Source organism: Lycorma delicatula, chromosome 11 (genome assembly GCF_047948215.1).
Source record: "Lycorma delicatula isolate Av1 chromosome 11, ASM4794821v1, whole genome shotgun sequence".
In the NCBI taxonomy this organism is placed as follows: Eukaryota; Metazoa; Arthropoda; class Insecta; order Hemiptera; family Fulgoridae; genus Lycorma; species Lycorma delicatula.
This window is the reverse complement of record NC_134465.1, coordinates 56458045-56478583: the sequence shown is the minus strand read 5'-3', so window position 1 is coordinate 56478583 and position 20539 is coordinate 56458045. Positions and strand designations below refer to the sequence as shown.

At 29.9% G+C, this 20539-nt stretch overlaps 1 protein-coding gene across 2 annotated transcripts in view; it reads right to left on the bottom strand.

Annotated features, from left to right (window-relative positions):
* Nucleotides 1-20539, bottom strand: part of v (Tryptophan 2,3-dioxygenase vermilion) — a 45376-nt gene that overhangs the window by 5392 nt on the left and 19445 nt on the right. The window contains exons 2-8 of one of the 2 annotated variants that reach the window (XM_075378396.1): nt 15387-15538; nt 11738-11808; nt 9400-9465; nt 5293-5430; nt 2799-2864; nt 1915-2136; nt 567-816 (exon numbers count right to left, since the gene is read on the bottom strand). In XM_075378396.1, the coding sequence (XP_075234511.1) occupies nt 567-816; nt 1915-2136; nt 2799-2864; nt 5293-5430; nt 9400-9465; nt 11738-11808; nt 15387-15538 (965 nt within the window). The remainder of the gene's footprint in view (nt 1-566; nt 817-1914; nt 2137-2798; nt 2865-5292; nt 5431-9399; nt 9466-11737; nt 11809-15386; nt 15539-20539) is intronic. The other variant, XM_075378397.1, reaches the window with a different exon arrangement.

Below are 20539 nucleotides of genomic sequence, written 5' to 3'. Positions count from 1 at the left end.
GTTGATGGTAGCATTACTTTTACTCTGCCACTCACAGCAATCACCCTCTTCAGAAAACAGATAAGACTGTTTAAAATAACATGATTAGAGAAAAGAGGCTGCAATCAAGTCTCTTTTGGTGTACTATCAGTGTGCACTTTGTCTGAAATTCCAACATGGCTTGGGATTCAGCAGAAGCTTACTGTTGTGTTATTTCAAAAATAATAGACAGAACATAACAGATAACAGGGTATCTGAAGTACATCACTAATCGCCTGTAAGGCACTCATAGAATTTGAACAGACAAGAATATGTCAAAATTTTGGGCTAATTGTAGTTATAGTCTTATTCCATGACGTAAACACTGATAATGCTGGGAAAGGCAAACATTTATGTTTTATTGCCAACCAGCACAACAAATAGAATTATTTTGTTTAGAGCTGTCTGTATAAACTATAGCATCAGGATTCATAATACTTACAATACTGTAACATTTTTCTCTGTATTTTATTGTAATATATTCCATACTGCATTTTTATTGTAATATATTCAAAATTTTTAATTTAATAGAATCTTTTGGTACTTACATCTCCATTTTGCAATAAGAGAATCAATATCCATTAAAAGTGTTATGATTTGATGTCGTTGACTAAATTGTGGTTCATCTCTGTAAAAATTTATCATTATAGCTCCTTGTAATGCTTTGTGCGAGAATCGACGTTCACCTCTTTGTACTAATGTATTGTGTATACTTAAATCAAATACAGACTCATAAATTTTCTTTCTTTTTTCAAAATCTGATAATAGATATAATTTTTCTGATTCTGTTTCAACTTCCTATTTAAAAAAATAAAATTATTAATTATTAAAATATTACTGTATAATTTGTATACAGAATAGTAAAAAATGAAAGGAAAGATTTGTGGGGATATGACAAAAAGTAAAGGCTAAAATAATTTGTGGCAAGTAGAAAGGTTAGGATCCAGTATGTTAGATATTCCCCAAAAAAATAAATTTTTTATTTTTTGCTGTGTGACTAATTCAATTGTTTTGCAAATAAGCAATGCTACCAAATTCAGTCAAATAAAAATCCCTATGTAAAATTAAAATTCTCTTTAACCAATAAATAAATTACTAAATAGTAAAAATTGGAACAAACTCTAAATTTTTAAATGTAAATTAAATGCTTTTGCATTACTAACTCTCTGTTAATTTTGGCCAAAGACATTTGAGAAGATAAAATTAAAATTCAAGAATTACAAAAAGTGCGACTAAAATTGGTCTACAAATTTTATACAAAAAATAAAATGGTTTTCCAATAATAATAAATGAAGAATCTAAACAATGAAAATTTCAGAAGAATTATCAAAAGAATCAACAATTTAAGTATTTAGGTGAAATAATAACTAAATATTTTAGAAAAAAAAGGAGTAAAAGACAGAACACAAAATTAGAAGTGGCCTATCATCTCACTAGAAAATTTTACAATAAAAAATCTTTTTCAAAAAGCACAAAATTAAGACGCTATAAAACTGTAATTTCCAGAAGCAATATGTATTGCAGAAGGCCAACAGTATTTCTAAGGAAAAATCTAGTAAAAGATGAAAAAGGAATTTTAAGAAAAATCCATACCTCAAAAAGATAAACCAAGATAAGTTGATTCAAAGAAATTAAAAAAGATCTAAAAATATTAAATATTTCTAAAGAAATAATTTTTAAGGATAAACTTTCATAAAACTACAGGATGGATCAAAATTACTAGAGAACAGAAAAGGAAACAGTGGATAGATTGACAAAAGAAGAAAAACGTTTAAGGAAAGAATGAAAGAATTTAAGAAATGAAAAAGAAATCAGGACTAAGCATTTGATCCGTAGGTCTGACCACAAAAAAGTTTCTTTTAATTTAGAAAAAAAAATGTATAAAAAAGTACATACCATAGCAGTTTTTCTCTGTTTTTCAAGCATACTCATAATTGTTTGTTTGTATTTTCCCCAGAAATCAAATCCATTTAATTCAAGACCAGGTGTTCGTTCAAGCCATTTTTGTATCAGTATTAATAATGACGGTTCTTCTTCTGATATAATTATTTGTTTCATTGCTTCTTCATCACGGTCAAATACACATGAATAATTTTGGTTGTATTTTACTCTGAACTCCTTATAATAAACAAAAAATGTTATAAAAATGAATAATGAATGTTTAACTAATTAATCTAATATAACCACTTTTATTTCTAATAAACAATATGATAAAATCATATTGTTTATAAAACAGACCATGTACAAGAAAATACATCAAATTAAATTCATCAAACAAATCATATAAAATTATTAACATAATTTTAATCATACTTATTACTGAACATACCATAAAATATAATTTTTTCCACAATGCCCAACACTCTCTAGATCAGTATTTGAAAAGAATTGACTGAAGTCAAAGTAGTTCAAATACAAGTAAAGTTTGTATAAATTTCATTTTAATATAAACTGTAGTAGAGATTAGTTTAGACAGTTTATCAATTAAAAAAAGTCCATTATGAATATCAAAATTAAAAGATAATTTATTTATAAAATAATTTTTTATTTAACACTTGTAAAATTAACAAAATAATTTTAGCTTCTACTAATTAATGTTATTAAATTTAATTATTTTGTCTTTCAAATAATTTTAAATAGTACTATTACTACACAAAGTAAATTATTTAAATTCACCAGTTATGTAGAAAGAATTTTCTGTACAAAATTTCCTTGTTTTTTTAAAAAAAAACCTTTGTTACTAATAAAGCAATATATCACACTACCATTCAAATTATTACCTGATTTACAACATTATTAGAGACAGAAAGCTTGCACAGTAACAAATAGTGTATTTGAACCAAAACCTATAAATAAGACACAAGCACAAATAAATGAATGTTTTATTTTGATAAATATATAATAATACATTACATAGTTAACATAAGTAATGGAAAATTATGCTACATACTACACGAATAAAAAAATGGAACTGCTTCAGCATTTGCCTGGGTAGATTAAGGGAAACCATGGGAAAAGCTTGATCAGATTAGTGTTACAAAATATGATATAATTATAAAATAAAAAGTGTCGGTGATTAAAATCCATATTAATGATTTAAGGTTTAGATGCATGAAATAATAATAATTATTATTATTATTATGGACTTTAGGTCTGTTCCTTTCACAAGTCGTCTCTTAAGACCGGATTGTTTGCAGAACTTCAAATAACATACATACTGAAACATATTTACGCGAACCACGGACAGAAACTCTTGATCTCAGCCGAATATCCAATCGGTGAAGAGTCGAACATGTAATACCGAATGCAATGCGCTTTTTCGTTTGTAGGATATTTTTAAACTACAAACAAACCAATGTTATTTATTTATCACTTAAATATTTTGAAATACGTAAGTATGAATGTATTCATAATTGTGTAGAAATATCACGCTTCTTCTAATTGTATGTCAGTAATGGAAATAGATATGAAGTGGAATATCAACGAGTGGAGTGAGAAACAGATTGGATGACGTGGTTTTAAATCTTTATAAATTGTATGAAACTGCCCATTTAATAGTCTTTTACTTATACAGTATATGTCCAGTAATTTTATTTAAGCTAGAGGATTTAGAACACATAGAGGAAGTACTTCACATCTGAATTTTAATTACTTGAAATGAAGAGGAAGGTGAGTTCTGTTACGTTATCAGCAGACGTTTAGTGTTTCCCAAAATTGGATCGAAAGAAAGATTAATGTTCACAACTAAACATGAAAAATGTTTTGTAGATATGAAGTCTGTCGTGCGTGCTTGCTAATATAAAGAAAGCCGAAGTAGTGCTCTCACGACATCAAGCAGCCCTTAGCCGAACAGCTTATTACTATTAATTTCAGATTAAATTAATAGGGGTAACTTTTAAACCATTAATTAATCATTGATAATTCCTTAATTGTTGTAAAGTGTAATTTGTTTTGTTAAAATCAATTAAACATCCAGGATAAAATAGTAATATTTTTTACTTTAATGTATAAATCAATAACTTTCTCTGCTCATTTGGCTCGATTTTTGTAAAAGCTTACTAGAAAAGAATTAATTATAAAAATAAAAGTGTGTGTGTGTGTGGGCGCACACACACAAAATACAATTTTTTTAACTGAATCCTTTCACTGAAAAGCTCGGCAATTACCGTAAGAAAGTCCCTTGGCATCGTCGGACAATGCTGTTTGGTATTTCAAAACTAAGTGGAAATTAAACCTCGCTTCCTGATGTTATTAGGTTGAAGATGTTATTAGGTTATAAGATGTTATTAGGTTAAGATTTTCATCGTAGTTACATGAGCTGGTAAATCAACATCAATTCTCGAGGAAAATATATCCACTCACTTTTTAGTATGATTTTTTTCATTATAAATGGGTTTTTTAATTTGAAATATGTCAAATACTTTATTAATAAAAAATGATTGCGACCGTTGCAATAATTTCTATTACTGAGTAAATTTAATTGTATGTTCAATGGCTATCCATTACAAATATGGAAGTACGTACTTTGTTTAATTGATAGACTGCGCTCCAGCCGATCCATCTATTATCTGTCGTTACGCGTAGCGTAGTGATTTCTGGGAGCACCAAGTTCTTGATTTGTGCAGTATTTAGTAGCCTACATAATTTTTTTCTGATTGCTGATTTCTAAGTAAAGACTTCAAAATTAGATTAAAATTAAGTAAGTATTATGTACTTTTTTAATGTAATAGCTGGGCACTGTGACTCGAGTAGTTTATTTCGTTTGATATTGAACGAGGATGTTTTTGTAATTACCGACTGTGTTTTGAGTTGTGACATACCAAATTAGCTTATCCTTGTCAATGCTTTGGTAATACTACTACAGTTGCAGTTTCATGTTTTTGAATAACTATATTATAGTCATTTGCTGATGTTTCTATAACTGTTACTGAACCGTGGATAATGTTCAGTTTGATTTTTAATAGAATATCCCTTTATATTATTTTTCTTCTGATACAAACCAATGTTTTTTTTAGGATTAACTAACCTTAAATGTGTATTCAATTTGAACACCTTGTGCGTTAAATTGCCAGTAGGGACATAATGTTCTATGTTTTTCTATCATTTATTGAGAGATTAGTATGACTGTCAGATTTTTAAATGAAATTTTGAGAATCTTTGTTAACTTTAAATTCTATTGGAAAGTGAACTATTACATAGAAAAGAACACAAAAAATGTCATGGCATTCAAAGAAATCAATTTTTTTTTAAAGATCTCATAGTGATGTTTCTTACCTGTTTTAAGCCAAGTTTGTTTTCGATCAGTCGAAACTGCAAACTCTGAAAACCAGATGCTGGTGAAAGAAATTTCCTGAATTCCATAAAATCTAGAGGAGTCATAGTTTCTAATATCATAACTTGATCCACAAGTAACTGAAATAAAAGTAAAAAAGTACAATTAAAAAAAGAATTCATTCATTTCCACTACCGAAGTGGTGTCTTACTTCTCTCTAATTAGTTTCTGTTTGTTTAATAAACATCATAAAGCCAATGATTATTAAGAAAAATAAAAAAATTGAATGCTGAAGCTTTGACAAATATTTTAATTATTTTTGTTAGTTATTTTGTTATTTAATTATTAAGAATATATATGTATATATATTTATGTTCTATTCCTAATGCGTATGTTGCAATTTGTTTAACTTGTGAAGAATTAGCAACACCCATGATCCAGTGAGATAGGATTATATGTAAATGAGGTGTAGTTTTGTACAAACTCAGGACGACCATTCCTGAGATTCTGGTTAATTGAATCCTAACCATCAAAGTACACTGGTATCCACTGTCTAGAATTCAAATTCATAAGAAGTAACTTATCTTTACTAGGATCGGAACCTCAAACCTTCAACTTTGAAATCAGCTGTTAAGATAGCTGATTTGCTATAAATATATTACCACTAATAAATTGTAATATATACTTATATTAAAAGTTATGTATTTTGAAATATTTTGTTTGTTTGATTGAGATGCATTGATAGTGACCTGTTGGGAATAATATGATGGTAAATAAAAGATTACTTAATTTACATGACAAATGAAAATAATCCAATTTTTTTTTTTAAAGAAACTCATAATTTGATTTGGTGTTATCACAGAACTTTTATTTAGATTTATGGTATGTGTATTGGGTATATAGTGTTCAATGCATTAATACCACTTAGTCAGAAACATTGTTGTATTTTCTTATTCAAATTACAATTTAGAGAAAAAAAATGATTAGAAAAATATTCTTAAATGAACAAATACTTTTGTCTAATTTATTTTTTTGTTGATATCATGATATATTATTTATTTTTATTTTGCAAAAAAGGATAAATAAGGGATACAAATAGGGTGCATGTGTATTGATTTTATTTATAAAATAAGTTTTCTTTATATCTGTATGTATCATGCACAAGATAATGTTTTTAAGGAGTTTGTTTTTATTATTTTAGTATTTAATGCTTGTTTTCACCACCTTTTTTTGGTGGCGTTTATTGGTTATTTCATTATTTGTTTACTTTATTAAAATTAAATTAATAATTATAAATGTCTTGGTTCAATTAATTATGAAGTGTTTAAAATATTTCGTGGCACGCAGTTTGAGAATCATTGGATTAGAAGATTGCTGATCAGAAAAAATTAACTATTGATCGATTAAATAAAAAATATACACGGAAAGAGTTATGAAATACAACCAATCTAAAAAGTACAGTTTGTAGAAAACAATTCTAAACATACGCAAATACATGAGCAGATAAAAAATATTCTTTGACAATGAAAAATTTTTAAAATTGGGATAGGTAAGCTTATTTGGAATATTTTAAATTAAATATAGATAAATACAAAGAAAATATCTAAAATTAGACGTAATGAATATTAGAGAATGTTTAAAAACAATAGTAAAAATAACTCAAATGCTCATCTTGTAAACAATAATAATAAATCTTTTATACATAATAATAAAAAATATTTGACAACTAGACCTGCAAATAGGTGAATGTCAAAGCGGTTTTAGAAAAGGCCAGTTGTATGCAGAACAGATACTGAATCTAAAAAATCTGATATGGACTCAACATGACTTCCTTGTACGCCTATTAAATTACATATACACATTTTTTTTAATGAAAAGTATATAAAATTTTGTTGCATTAATAACTTCTGATAATTTTATATATATATATATATTTTTTTAATTATTATTGAATAATTTTTATTGTAAACATTTTTTACAATCAGAGGTTAATAATTATTAATAAATCAATATAATTAAATTAAAAAATTAAAAAAAGATGAAGTCGGATTCCAACCGATGTTCCTTCCCCTAGTAAGATCCCAATATTTCATTAATTTAAATTTTATTTGGCTGTAACTCTAGAACCAATGAAAATAAATACCATTTATGATATATCTTGAAAAGCTCTCAATGAGAGCTTACTACTGCAGTTAGGAAAAAGTCCAAAATCCAATTTTTTTTTTTTATTTTGTCCTAAATCCGTAATTTCAACATTCTATGGCTAATTGTTTTTGATTTATGCAAGATACACACGTACGTACCTATTTTTGAGTTATGCAAGATAAATATGTATGTACAGACATCACGCCAAAACTACTCTTAATTGATATTTCCGTTAAAATCTGAAAATCCAATTTTTTGGCGATCACAATATTTCCTTTACTTCGTACAAGGAAATAAAAACAATTCTGTAACAGCACTAACAAGTAAATAAAAATATTAAAATAATTTTTGTAGACTACAAGAAACATATAACTCAATGGAGAGACAAACCGTTTTCAGCACTCTTGGAAAATTTTAACTAAATAACAAAAATAATTAATCTTATAAACCAAACATTAAGAAGGATAAAATTCAAAGGAAAATTCAAAAGAGAATTCAAAAGCATTCAAAAAACAGACAGGAGTGAGATAAGAAGACAGATTATTGCCCATTTTGTTTATGCAGTTCTAGAAAAGGTAATTGGAAATAGTAAAAACACTGAGCAGAAAAAAAATTAAAAAAGTAATATTAGCACTAAAGAGAGAAAACCTCTCTCTCTTTTTTCTTTTCAGCCTCCGGAACCTAAGGTATTACTTCAGAGGATGATATGTATGAATGTTAATGAAGTGTAGTCTTGTACGGTCTCAGGTTGACCTCTTCCTGAGATATGTGGTTAATTGAAACCCAACCATTAAAGAATACCTGTATCCAAGATCTAGTTTTCAAATGTGTATAAAAGTAACTGCCTATTATTTTTATAGAGAAAAGACCTGTCCATAGATTGCTTGGCGTTTGCAATTGATTTTACAATCCAAATGGGAGATGTAAAAAGAGCTGAAAAACAGATCAACAAATTGAAAAAAAATTGCTGAAAAACAAGCCTACAAATATCTTTTGAAATAACAGACCTCCTAACAAATACACCCAAACACTTCAGCATATGATATGTTAAAATCAAGAAATTTTAAATCAAGCACCTTGGAGCAATATTCCTGTCTGGTTGGCTAGATAAAGGAGCCAATAACATAAGGATCACAAAATTCAAAAGTTCGTTTTAATGAACGACTGAGTACATGAATAACAAGGAACAAATCTCGAAGATGGGGAAACTGAAACATTATTCAACAGTTAAGACCCAAGGTATTGTTCGTGGCTGAATGCACAATTTTAAACCAGAGGGAAATACACAAACTTGAAAAAATTGAATTGAAAATACTAGGACCTAGAAAAAAGCATTAGATGATTGGAAAAAATTGTAAACTTTACCGGAAGGTAGAGAAAGTATACGACACGATTAGGAAATACAGACTTGCCTTCTATGGACACCTGATGAGAATGGACTAAAACTACCAAGGTGATGAAACACATCAAAGGTGATGATTCCTTTAACTGATTTGGTTGAAAATAAATGTCAGAATGTATTGACCTTTTATATATATATATATATATATATATATATATATTTATTTATTTATTTATTTATAACGTGTAGATCTGATGTTCACAGCATTTTTACATGAAAAGTCAAGAAAATAAGTCTGAAATTTAATTAAAAAAACAATAATACATATTATTATTGTATTTGAGTGCCAATTCATGCCTTAGTATACCTGCATTTTTTCTTATTTTTATGAGATGTGTTATATTAATGAAAACAAAGTAAAATAAAAGTTAAAGTAATGAAGTAATGGTGTAAAATGTGAAAATGCAAGTATATGTTGGCAGTGTGTTAGTGTAAAATAAAGAACGGGTTGTGTAACAATTTACTGTAAATAAGTTTTTACATTTGTTGTTGCATTTTCAAGAAAGCTTTATGAGATTGGTGAAAAATTTTCGTTAAAATTGATAATGCAATAAAAATTTACCTTTAAAATCATTACAATGCGATTGAGTCTCCTTATTATTTCCATTGCATTTGATTCACACACGCCCTAAAAACAAAATGTAAACATGCACTTTTAAAAGTATTACAGATTATTGCATTCATAATAAATATAGGTGAATTCTTTTTTTATTTCACTACAGTTAAGATAGTCAATTCAATCTCTTTGTTTTTTGATAAATGTAATTTTAGTCTTACTTCACCAAATGAACTATTTTTGATGATCTTTTTTTTCATTTTCTACAGGAAGTTTATGTGATGGCTTTGAAATAAATTTTCCCAAGTAACTTAATAGAAGATTTTTATACTAAATAATTCATTGTCTAAAAAATGATTTGAATATATTTTTAATTTTATGCTGTTGTAAAAGTTTATTGATTGATAATTGTAGGATAATAATATTTACCCTGATATCATTGTAATATTCACAATATTCTCAAGTAAAAATTCAAGAGTATTACTTTAAATACATATGTTGATTATTAGGTAAAAAAAAAATGTAATGCGTTATTCATGTCATAAAGCCTTAATAATACTCTAAGAATGGCTAAATTGCAGTCTGTGTACACTGTTTCTCTGCACTTTTCTTACTTTCATTCTTTTTATATTTTTTCTTGTGAACACATTTTTTTTTCAATAATCTAAACTGAGTGTGAACAATAGAAAAACATTTGTTTTAAGTTAGAAACTTATTAAAACAATCGCAACCAACCTTAAAGGTCATCTTCATTAGACTCAGAATTATCTGTAAGAGGCTGTATGTCTGGCTGCTTCTGGTGCTCAAAACAGGTGTTAAGCTCTCCCATTATTTTATTCAAGGTATTCGTGATTTGTAGTTCGGAATGAGCCTTCGGAGCATGAATTTAGCCAGACGACCAACTAAACGGTGATTTCAGTTATTGTATCTTAAGCACATTTGCTGACCTTCATGTGCATCATTGCTCCAGTATTCTGATAGACAATGTTTACCAAATGGTTAATTGTTAGGTGGTTGTAACATTCGAATTGTAAACAATTATAAGACCTCCAACAGTCACTAATGATAGTAGTGCCAGGCAGAATTTAATCTCCACATGTTTGAAATGGAACAATGAAACTCTTTCAAATGCCAAGGGTCCAGTCAATCTACCTAACTTTGTGACATTTTCTATGATCTATTTTAACTTTGTCTATTTTTACAATTACTTCTATAGCGGTAATCTGTGAGGAATCCTGCAATATAGCATGCACACAAACTTCATGAAGGTATGAACTCCAGTCCACACATGTATGAGAAGAATGCCAATCTCATTACACAAAAACTCTTGATGCGGTTGTTTTACTGTAATCCAAAAAAATAAATTGTAACCTGTATTTTAGTTAAATTATGATGGAAAAAACAAGAATTTTTATTTGGTGAGATTGTTTCGTCACACTTTTTTTGCAACTTTCTCTCATTGAGAATAAGCTGTATTAATTCTTTTTTGACAGCAAAACACTTCTCTTTCTTTCAATTTAATGCATATGATTTCTGCAATTTCTTAAATTTTGGTAAAGCATTATGGCCACATAAAAATCTACACAAGAATTCACTATCTTGTGATAAAACATTAGAGTGTGATATTGTAAATTCACATCCACTGCACAAAAAAGTCTTTATTATGTGAACCTAATGAAACCATTAGAGCAACTTCATTACACAGTCCTTGAGGATCAGACTTGCAATAAGCAGTCTCTAATCAGTACAATGCCTTTCAGACTCTTGAGACTTTTTCCTTATTATTTGTAAACCATTTCATAGAATTCTCAATATCAAAGAGTTTAGTGGTGGAGGAGTAGAAACAATTGCCTTTTTTGTAGGTCTTTCTATACTCTAAATAAAAAAAATAAATCCACTAACTCTGATTCACCAATTGGAATTGGTTTTTCTGAGGTAGATGAATCCATCTCAGAGGAACTACTTTGTCCAGAGGAAAATTCAAGGCCTTGTCTGGGCAACATGCATCCATCCCATCCTCTTTGGACATTTTCAAAAAGATTTCTCTGGATATATTTTTACCTGATAAGAACATCATACTACTGACAAACAATTTTGTGTCACAAATTTATTTTTCTCCCAGCAATCTTAGAGCACCTAGAAGCCACGTAAAGAAAAACTTTGTCTATTTTTTGAATTATGTGGCTTGTAGGATATCTATCTGAATATAAATCATTCAGATCAATCCCCACTGGAGGTTTCATTATCTCTTGCTTCCCTAGTGTAAAGTATTTTAAATACATTAAGATACGTAATCCTAGTGAAACCAAATCATTTACTTAGCGTAATAATAATAATAATTTACCTGATTGTTTGAAAATTTTAGTCGTACAGAGTCCAGTTCGAATAATATTTGCTTGAACCATAATTCATAAGCTAAAAAAAAAAAAAATTATAAATAATTAAACTGTCTCTAACTAACCAAATGAAATGAAGTCTCCGTGAAAATTCGGGCTTATTTTACTTTTCTTTCTTTTTTTAAAGAGAATTCCACAGACTTCATAGAAGCATTGGAAGAAATTGATTAAATATGCATTACTATCAAAATGTAAAATAATACAAAACTAATGGTTACTCCCGTCACAAAATTTAAAAACTGTAAAAGTTCATGGTGAATTTTAATTATAATTCATCTGATATAGACAGATAGGAGTAAAGAACACTAAGCTATGACAGTACTTGTGAATTTTATTTTAATTTCAAATTAATTATAATTAATATTGTAACGATAATAATAATTAATAATGTGGTAGTTTTTCAATAATTTTATTGAAGTACGTATCATTTAGGAAAAGCTTGATTGATTGAAATAGTCTCCAGATTTTAAAAACTTGAGGTGTTCAATGTTGCTAAGATTATTAGTCAGCCAATATCAAAAAAATGTTTATTAGTTTGGGAATAACATCTTATAAAATTTAAAGATATAAATTAGTATTATACTTCTGTCAAAGAAATAAGATACTAACACTCCCATTTTTGTGTTTTCTTGATAACACCAATTCCATGTATGTTGAGTTTCTTATCCATAATTATGCAAGGATTTTCATCTTGCTAATAAATAACTATAATGGTTTTAACAGGCCTTGGTTTCAGTTTGGAGGACGTATCATCAGATCGTGTCACAATCCTAGAGAAATGAGGATCTGGTTTACAACAAATAAATTCTCTGCAAAGCTCCAAAAATATTTACACAAAGTAATTTTGTCTAATTACACTTAAACATAATTTTTTTTTAGAATCTTTTATACATTTTTCCCAGATATCTCCAGCCTATTGGAAATCTTTCTGATTGATGTTTTAGGGCTGTTTACTAATCTCTCTAAAATTAGTTTTTTTTTTCTAAAATGCTACTAGTTCTAGGCCTACCGCCTGATCCTACGCGTAATATTTTTCTAGTGACAGAAGATAAAGACTAAGTATTTAAAGTATAAATAGTTATAGTAAGACTAAGTATTTATATACTTAAATATCATTATTCTCAATACAAATACAATTGAATAATAATTATTGTGGAAGTTATTATAAATTTCAAAATCAAAATTTCCCATCTATTACAATATTTAAATTTGAATTTAAAGGAAACTGACATTTACACTTCTGTGCATGCCATGTAATAAAGATTGTTCTACTGTAATCACTAGAAATTTACAGCTAAAATTTTCATTAGTATATTGTTAATTTGTGTTTTTTTAATATTTATATTGATATTTAATAAAAATTGTGTTTTTAATTAATAACAATCCATTTTTACATTCACATACATGTTAATCGGCCGAGTGTAAATCTAGTTGAATAATTGTTTTAAGTCACTTTTTTTCGTATTGTATTGTCACTTACAAAGTACTTGCGTTCTTTAATTAATTCATGTTAAAGAAACTGCATGTTGGAGATTTATGTTTTTACCATATAAAACATGTATTTTAGATTTTAAATTTACTATGTAGGGTTAAAATATAAAAATCCTTTATAAACAAATTGGATCATAAATTTTTATTTTCCTGGTCAGCTTTCCTTAATGGATACACACATGTCATCATACATTTTTTTGTAACCTAAGAAACCTGTATATTTATTGTTAGTATAATAAGATTTAGAAAAATGTAATACATAAGTATATAGAAGTTAGAATGTATTTTTTTTTTTTTAGTTTTGTCATCATATATTTGATTTGAATTGAAAAACCTTCACACGTTCAGTCAGACATGTTTTATTCTCATACCTTACCATGTTTTACCTGTCATATTCTTATCTCATGCCTTCATTTTTATATATATATATATATATATATATATATATAAGCTTTTTAATTTTATTCTCTATTCATCTCTTTCTTCATTTCCTCTTCTCCAGTTTAACAATTTCCTCAAGTACTATTTTTAATAATTCTTTTCCTTGGAATATGTCCTCTCTTCTGTTTTTGTAGAAGCTTTCTGGCCTCGGCAGCTCATTTCAGTTTTTACTCTGACCACCTTACATTACGATATGCCCACATCTTAAAAAACATCTTCACACTTTTGTGTTTAATGTATAAATATAAAAATAAATAATTTTTTTATTAATTCACCATGTAAGCTCAAAACTTTTGACTAGGAATGTGAAATGGAAATTTTGTAACATATGGAAAATGCCATGCCTGACACTTTGAACCCAGGACCTAAATAACCAAAAGCATTTAATAAAATATGTATTATTATCTTTTATGACCACATAGGATCACTTTAGTCAGTCCATTATCCAAGTCTGTTTGATTGGAGTGTTTAGGTCTTGCAGTCCTCCTAACTTTTTCATATGTTCTGACTTTGTGCCTTTTATACTGTTGAAAATATTCGTGTTGTGAGTTTTTTTCTTCTTTATTTTCTGGTTTAATTTTATTTTATCTGTGGTGTTTTCTGGTGTAAGACCAATTTCCTTCTGATCCATCTGCATCCTGTCTTGGTGTCTTTCGAGTCAAGATTGTACTGTACTAGCTGTTTCAGAAGTCTTGAATCTTGCATCCTCATATGTCCAAAGAATCCTAGCCTTTTACCCACGGTATCACTGATGGGTTCTAACTCTTTGTACAGGACTTTGTCAAGCACATTCCACCAGTACCCTTCTTTTTGGTACTTTTTTTTATGCAGGTTCTTACAATTCTTTTGATTTTCTGTAGTGTGTCTGTCTCTGATTGTTCGTTCAGGTGGAAGAGTGTTTCTGCTGCATAAGTGGCTTCCGGTTTTATGTTATAGTATCTTATTTTTGTGTTTACTGATAGGCATTTTTTATTGTAAATATACCAGGTTTTTTTTTGAGCAGTAGCTAGTTTGTTTCTTCTTATTTGGATTGAGGTTTGTTCATTTAGGTTGTTGGTTATTATTTCTCCGAGGTATTTAAATTGGATTACTATTTTGATTTTATTCCCAGTTATGTTTACTTCATTTAATCATGTTGGTTTTTAGGGCATAATTTTTGTGTTTTCAATGATATTTTGAGGCTAATTTTATTTGCAATGTTTTGAAGTTCTGGGGTTTAGCTTCGTCGATGTCGTTTTCTAGTAGTTCCAAGTCATCGGCGAAACCAAGACAGTTTGTTTTTTTTCTTTTGGGAGGCATTTTTTAGCCATTCCTTAATTACAATTTCTAGAGCACAGTTAATAATAGCGGTAAGAGCCCACTGTGTATATAATGAAAAATATTAAAACATGTATTTAATGAGAAAGTTCATAAATAAATTACCTTTTATTAGCTCGCTGATCATTAATTTTTCCACTTCCAAAAAGTTTGAAAGCCAAAATTTAGCATAATTGTTTTTGTAAAACAAATTAAATTTTTTTTGAAAATTGGAAAAAAAATTCCAATTATTTTTAATTAGGGGATAATTAAAAAAAAAAAGGTTAAAATATGGTGGTAGTGCAGAGACTGCAAGACTTGGGAAAGGATTACTTCTTTATTCAAGATAAAAAATTTTATTTTACTTACTTTGATGCGTTATTATAAATAAATGTTCATCATGAGCCGGTCTTGGATTTTTTTCTGCGCTAAGCATATGTTGCGAACATAAAAGTTTATTAAGCTGTAAATATTCTGAATATATTAATCCATCTTGTTCACCCAACGGACGATCTGATAATCTGAAAAAAATAAGTTTATTATACAAAATTGAATTTTTTAAATCTGTCTTTTTCAGTGAAGCATTAAATTTGTTATTTCTTACAGGGAAAAATATGATGATTACTTATTGTTTCTATATACTCGTTTTATTACTGCATTACCTGTTAAAATTAAATCATTAAAATTAAGTATAGAATAAAAAAAATTATGTTCAGATGAAATTATTGGTTAAAGAAGGTTGCAGAATTTTATTAGAAAACCAAGAATTATGCCAATAAAAGAAAATTATCCTTTATTGATGATAGTATTAAAAAAAAAAAAAAGGAAAAACTTTCATTGCTATGTACACGAATTCCATTATCGTAACAAGATGCTGAAATCTAATAATAATAATAATAATCGTTATTGTAGCCAGGCAGTGTAGAACATATGAGGGCCTAAAAATAAAAATAAAAATTTAGATCTGTTTGAAAAATAGGATTGTTACCAACCTATAGATATTAGCTGAAAACTTTAATAACATATTTTATTTGACAATCTGTTTGGTTGGTATGTAATACCTATTTTTGCTTTAAAAAATATAAAAATTTCCTTTTATGAACTTCTGTTGCTCATATTGTGTAATTTGGGTTCTTTGTTAGATTATAAATTCTTATTGGATAATCAAATTAGTTTCAGCTGCAACAAAGTCAAACCATATTGCTTTGCTTTGAAGAATCTTTAAAAAAAATCGGGTGGGGCTATGTTGAGGCGCACGGCCGTTGTTTTAACGTGAAACGTTGCAGACCATGGATGAAATTCCTCCAAGCTACAGACCAATTTATCTGTAGAGTTAAATGGGAAACCCACCATCGTATTTTTCAACAAAACTGAAAGTCTCCAATGGAAAATTTTAGTTCGGCTGAAGCGGTGGCAGGCCGTTCGGCTTCGGGGAATATCGAAATCCGTTTGAGCGCGACCGCGTCGGGATTTTATTAGCATCTATCGACTTGCTACAGGTACTACATAAACGAAATGCTGCTACATTTTCGCCGGGGAATTTAGTCTGAAGAAGAGGAATGTTGCGATCTTTCGCCTGCTTTAAATCTCTTTCGAACCAGAGTCGATCACAAACGGTGCAAGATAGACCAAACGGATTGTTTTCAAATACCGTTTTGAAGCATTTTTCCGCTGCATACCAATGGTCCTGTATCGCATCAATTCGACTGATGTTGGTATCCATCAGCTCGGGGACGTCTTCGACAGATGTATGGGTGTTATCTTCACTCGTTATGTCCATTAGTTCGGGTACAGCAGCGGTAGAGGGCTCGCGCCATCGACGTTGTTCAGTGAGCGCGCCGTGCCAGCATTGCGACGTTCCCGAAACTGTCTCGCTCGCTCAGCATCGGACATTGGAGTACCTGTGCGTGGCCCGTAACTTCCTCTTTCCAACGATATGTGTAATCGATATTTCCAATTGGCTTTTGCGCGGGCTGAGGCTGACATATTATACTTTTTACACGTTTACTTTAATTCTTTACTCATAAATATTGTCCAAAATATACTTACTAGGTCTGTAAGTAAATTAATGAGACTGATTCAGCAAAACGTTTAATTTACAATCAAATTACACATGGACTCATCATCTTCGAATTAGTTCCCTTGGGAAGCCACGCAACGCTTCAAACGGTTTTCCCACTCTTCATAGCAGTGTTGGAACTCAGAAACCGGAATGTCCTTCAGATGGTCGGTTACTTTTTTAAAAATGTTTTCTGCTGTTCCAAAATGGTGTCCTTTGAGGTGTATTTTTAAAGTCGGGAACAGGAAAAAATCACAGGGACTAAGTCAGGTGAATAAGGTGGTTGAGGAATTCATAGGAATGTTTTTCTTTGCCAAAAACTCATTAATTGAGAGTGCAGCGTGACAAGGTGCATTGTCATGATGCAGCATCCAGTTGTCTTTGATGGCTAGTCTCATGTGGGCAACTCTTTTCCACAATCTTTCAAGGATTTCTCGGTAAATATATTGATTTACTGTCTTCTGCAGGCAAAACCTTTATGGACAACGCCATTACTATCGAAGAAACAAATTGCATGGTTTTGATTTTTGATTTTCTCATTTTTGCTTTTTTGGGATGTGGTGAGTTTGAAGTGTGCCACTTCTTGCTCTGGCGTTTTGTTTCTGGATCGTACTCAAATATACAAGATTCATCACTAGTAGTAACATTTTTTTTTTTAGAAAATTAGGATCAGTTTTAATTCTTCCTAGAAGATGTCCAGTCCGTTAGTCAAAATTTAATGGACTGTGGTACGGTTCAAATTCAATTGTTCTGCAATCATTCTTACAGTTAATCTCCGGTCGTACCGTATCAAGTCTGGGGAATGCAAAGTTGGCAGGAGTCTATTACTCCCTACTTTATTGCAGAACCTGGACAGGGTCCCTTGCTGCTGGATCTTTCTAATCGGGCTTGTTTTTTTTTAAAAGGTTATTTTTTAATCTCGGATCTAATTTTTCAATTTTTGTCTATTATTATTTTAGTGAATTTAAGACGGATTTAATTGCATTCCAAGTATCAAGTCTCTGATTCGGTCAACATTGTCGTCACTTTTTGATGTTAACGGTCTTCCACAGCGCGGATCGTCTGCAACTGACTCCCGGCCATCTGAAAAATTTTAAACCGCCTAAAAACTTGGGCTCGTGACAGAGCGTGATCTCCATACGCCCTTTTCAATTTTGAAAAAGTTTCAGTAGCATTTTTACCGAGTTTAACACAAAACTTTATTGCGTAACATTGATTATAATTAGTATCACTCATTTTTGTAACGCACAACAAAAACTCGTTTCACGAAAAGTTTGTTTACGTCTCACGTGGCAACAGTAGACTAAAAAACATATTAATAATTAATATAAATCAGTTGTTCATATAACCATATGTTTATAGTAACTTTACAGTGTTGCCACTTTGGCTGCTAAAAAAAAAATAGTCTCATTACTTTATTTACAGACCTCGTGTTATTACTTAAATCGATCTATCTCGGCAAACTCTAAACAGAAACACATGAATCACCACGCTATCACGTCTATGTCGTGAGCAACACTGAATGGAAATGAGAGAGAGCGCCAGTTTTGGCCGATCTGTCCTGTGCTCCCGCCAACCCACTCACCAGTGATACAAACTCAATGTCGTATCGACGAGCTGACCATGTAAGTTATAAAATGATTCCGCATTTACGTCTCTGAGACTAATAGTTAGGGAGTTAAGGCAGGACGATATAGACCTTTTCGTTACTCTGTTCTGAACTTTCTGAAAATGTTCTGAAATTTCTGTTCTGAACCCGTATGTTTAGGTGTGATTTTAAAGACGTTTCACGTCAAAAAATTTAAACTTCTCATGATTATTAAACATTTATTATGTTTATGTATGTATTTATATCAATGAAAAAACAATAACTTAACCACCAAACACAGTAACAGAAAAATCTTTAAAAAAGTAATACCAATAGTTGACTCTCGAGGAATTCTGCATCATTAGTCGGTACATAATCTACAAATTCATCAAAAAACAAAAAAAGGATAAAAATTAAAAAATTTAGAAAACATAAACCCTAACAACCACAGAATTTGTAAAAACACAACTTCACTGCCATATTGGACTGATGTAAATCTATATGTATCTATATTTTTATTCCTATGCAAAGAATGATATCATCTCTTGGAGTTTTTGTCAAAAAGAGGTTTCAATATAAAGAGATTAACTGTCAGATAGTTTTTCTATACCTATAAATATGTGAGAAATGAGCGGTGGTACACGCAAGCGAGTGGTGTAGGGCACCACGATTATTCCGCTCACGCAGTTAGGTAAGCTGTAGGATTTAATTAGGATATTAGTCGCTAAACCGTTTTGAGGAACAGTAGCCGTTTGTGGTACGGACATTCGGTCTTATGCTTTAGGGCAACCGAATGGGGTGATGGTGGGAGAAATGCCAAACAAACCAGTGCCTATAAATATGGATAATTTTGATTGATATTTATTAAATTAGAAATTTTGCCTCATTCGTAGTTATATGAATGAAAAAAAGTCATTTATTTCTAAAAAAAAAAAAAAATAATAAATATATAAAAAGGTTTACATTTATTGATCAAGACAATAGAAATATTTTCATATTATAATACAAAGTATAATACTTAGGTGTAAGAGAAAGGGATTTTATTATTTTCTATTGATTTTTAAATTATAAATCTATATAGATTCCTTCCTTCAATATTCTGATTCTCACGGTAGAATGCTAATGTCTTTTCCTTTTGTACGAAAGGTTCTGTATTCAAATGGAGATCAGGTTTTTGCAAAGATCACTGCTTCATCAGAACATATTAAAAACATATGAAAAATAAAAATACAGAGTTGTTTACCATTTCCATTAGTGATGTAAAATGAACTACTCTGCCGCTATTATATTCGAGAGGTTATCTATAGAATAAAGACCGTTTAATTGTAAAATCTTTATTCTTAAAACTTTATAAATATTTTTTATTACTCTTAAACCACATACTTTATAGTACTTCTCTGTGTAATCGTCACACGAATTAAGACATTTATCGTAGCGATACACCAGCTTCATTATACCCTCGTCGTATTCTTCTGTCGCCAGTCCATTAAGCCACTGCTTAACAGCACTTTTAAGTTCATCGTCGTTCGCGATTCGCTTACCACTCAAAAATTCTTTCGATTTCCAAACAAATGATAATCAGAAGGAGCTAAGTCCGGACTATATGGTGGGTGAACTTAAATTTCGCGTTCAAATATTCTCGGTAAATTACGTGTCGGACCCGCAATATGTGGACATAGATTATCGTGTAGCAGGACGACGCCGTCGGTCAGCCGCCCACGTCGCCGATTTTGAATGGCGCGCCGTAACTTAGTTTCGCAATAGGCTTCTGTATTTATAGTCGTTCTACGCGGAATGAAATCGATCAGCAGTATGCGAAACCGATCCCAAAAGGCTGTGACGATCAGTTTGCGTCGAAGTTGCTATGGCTTGACC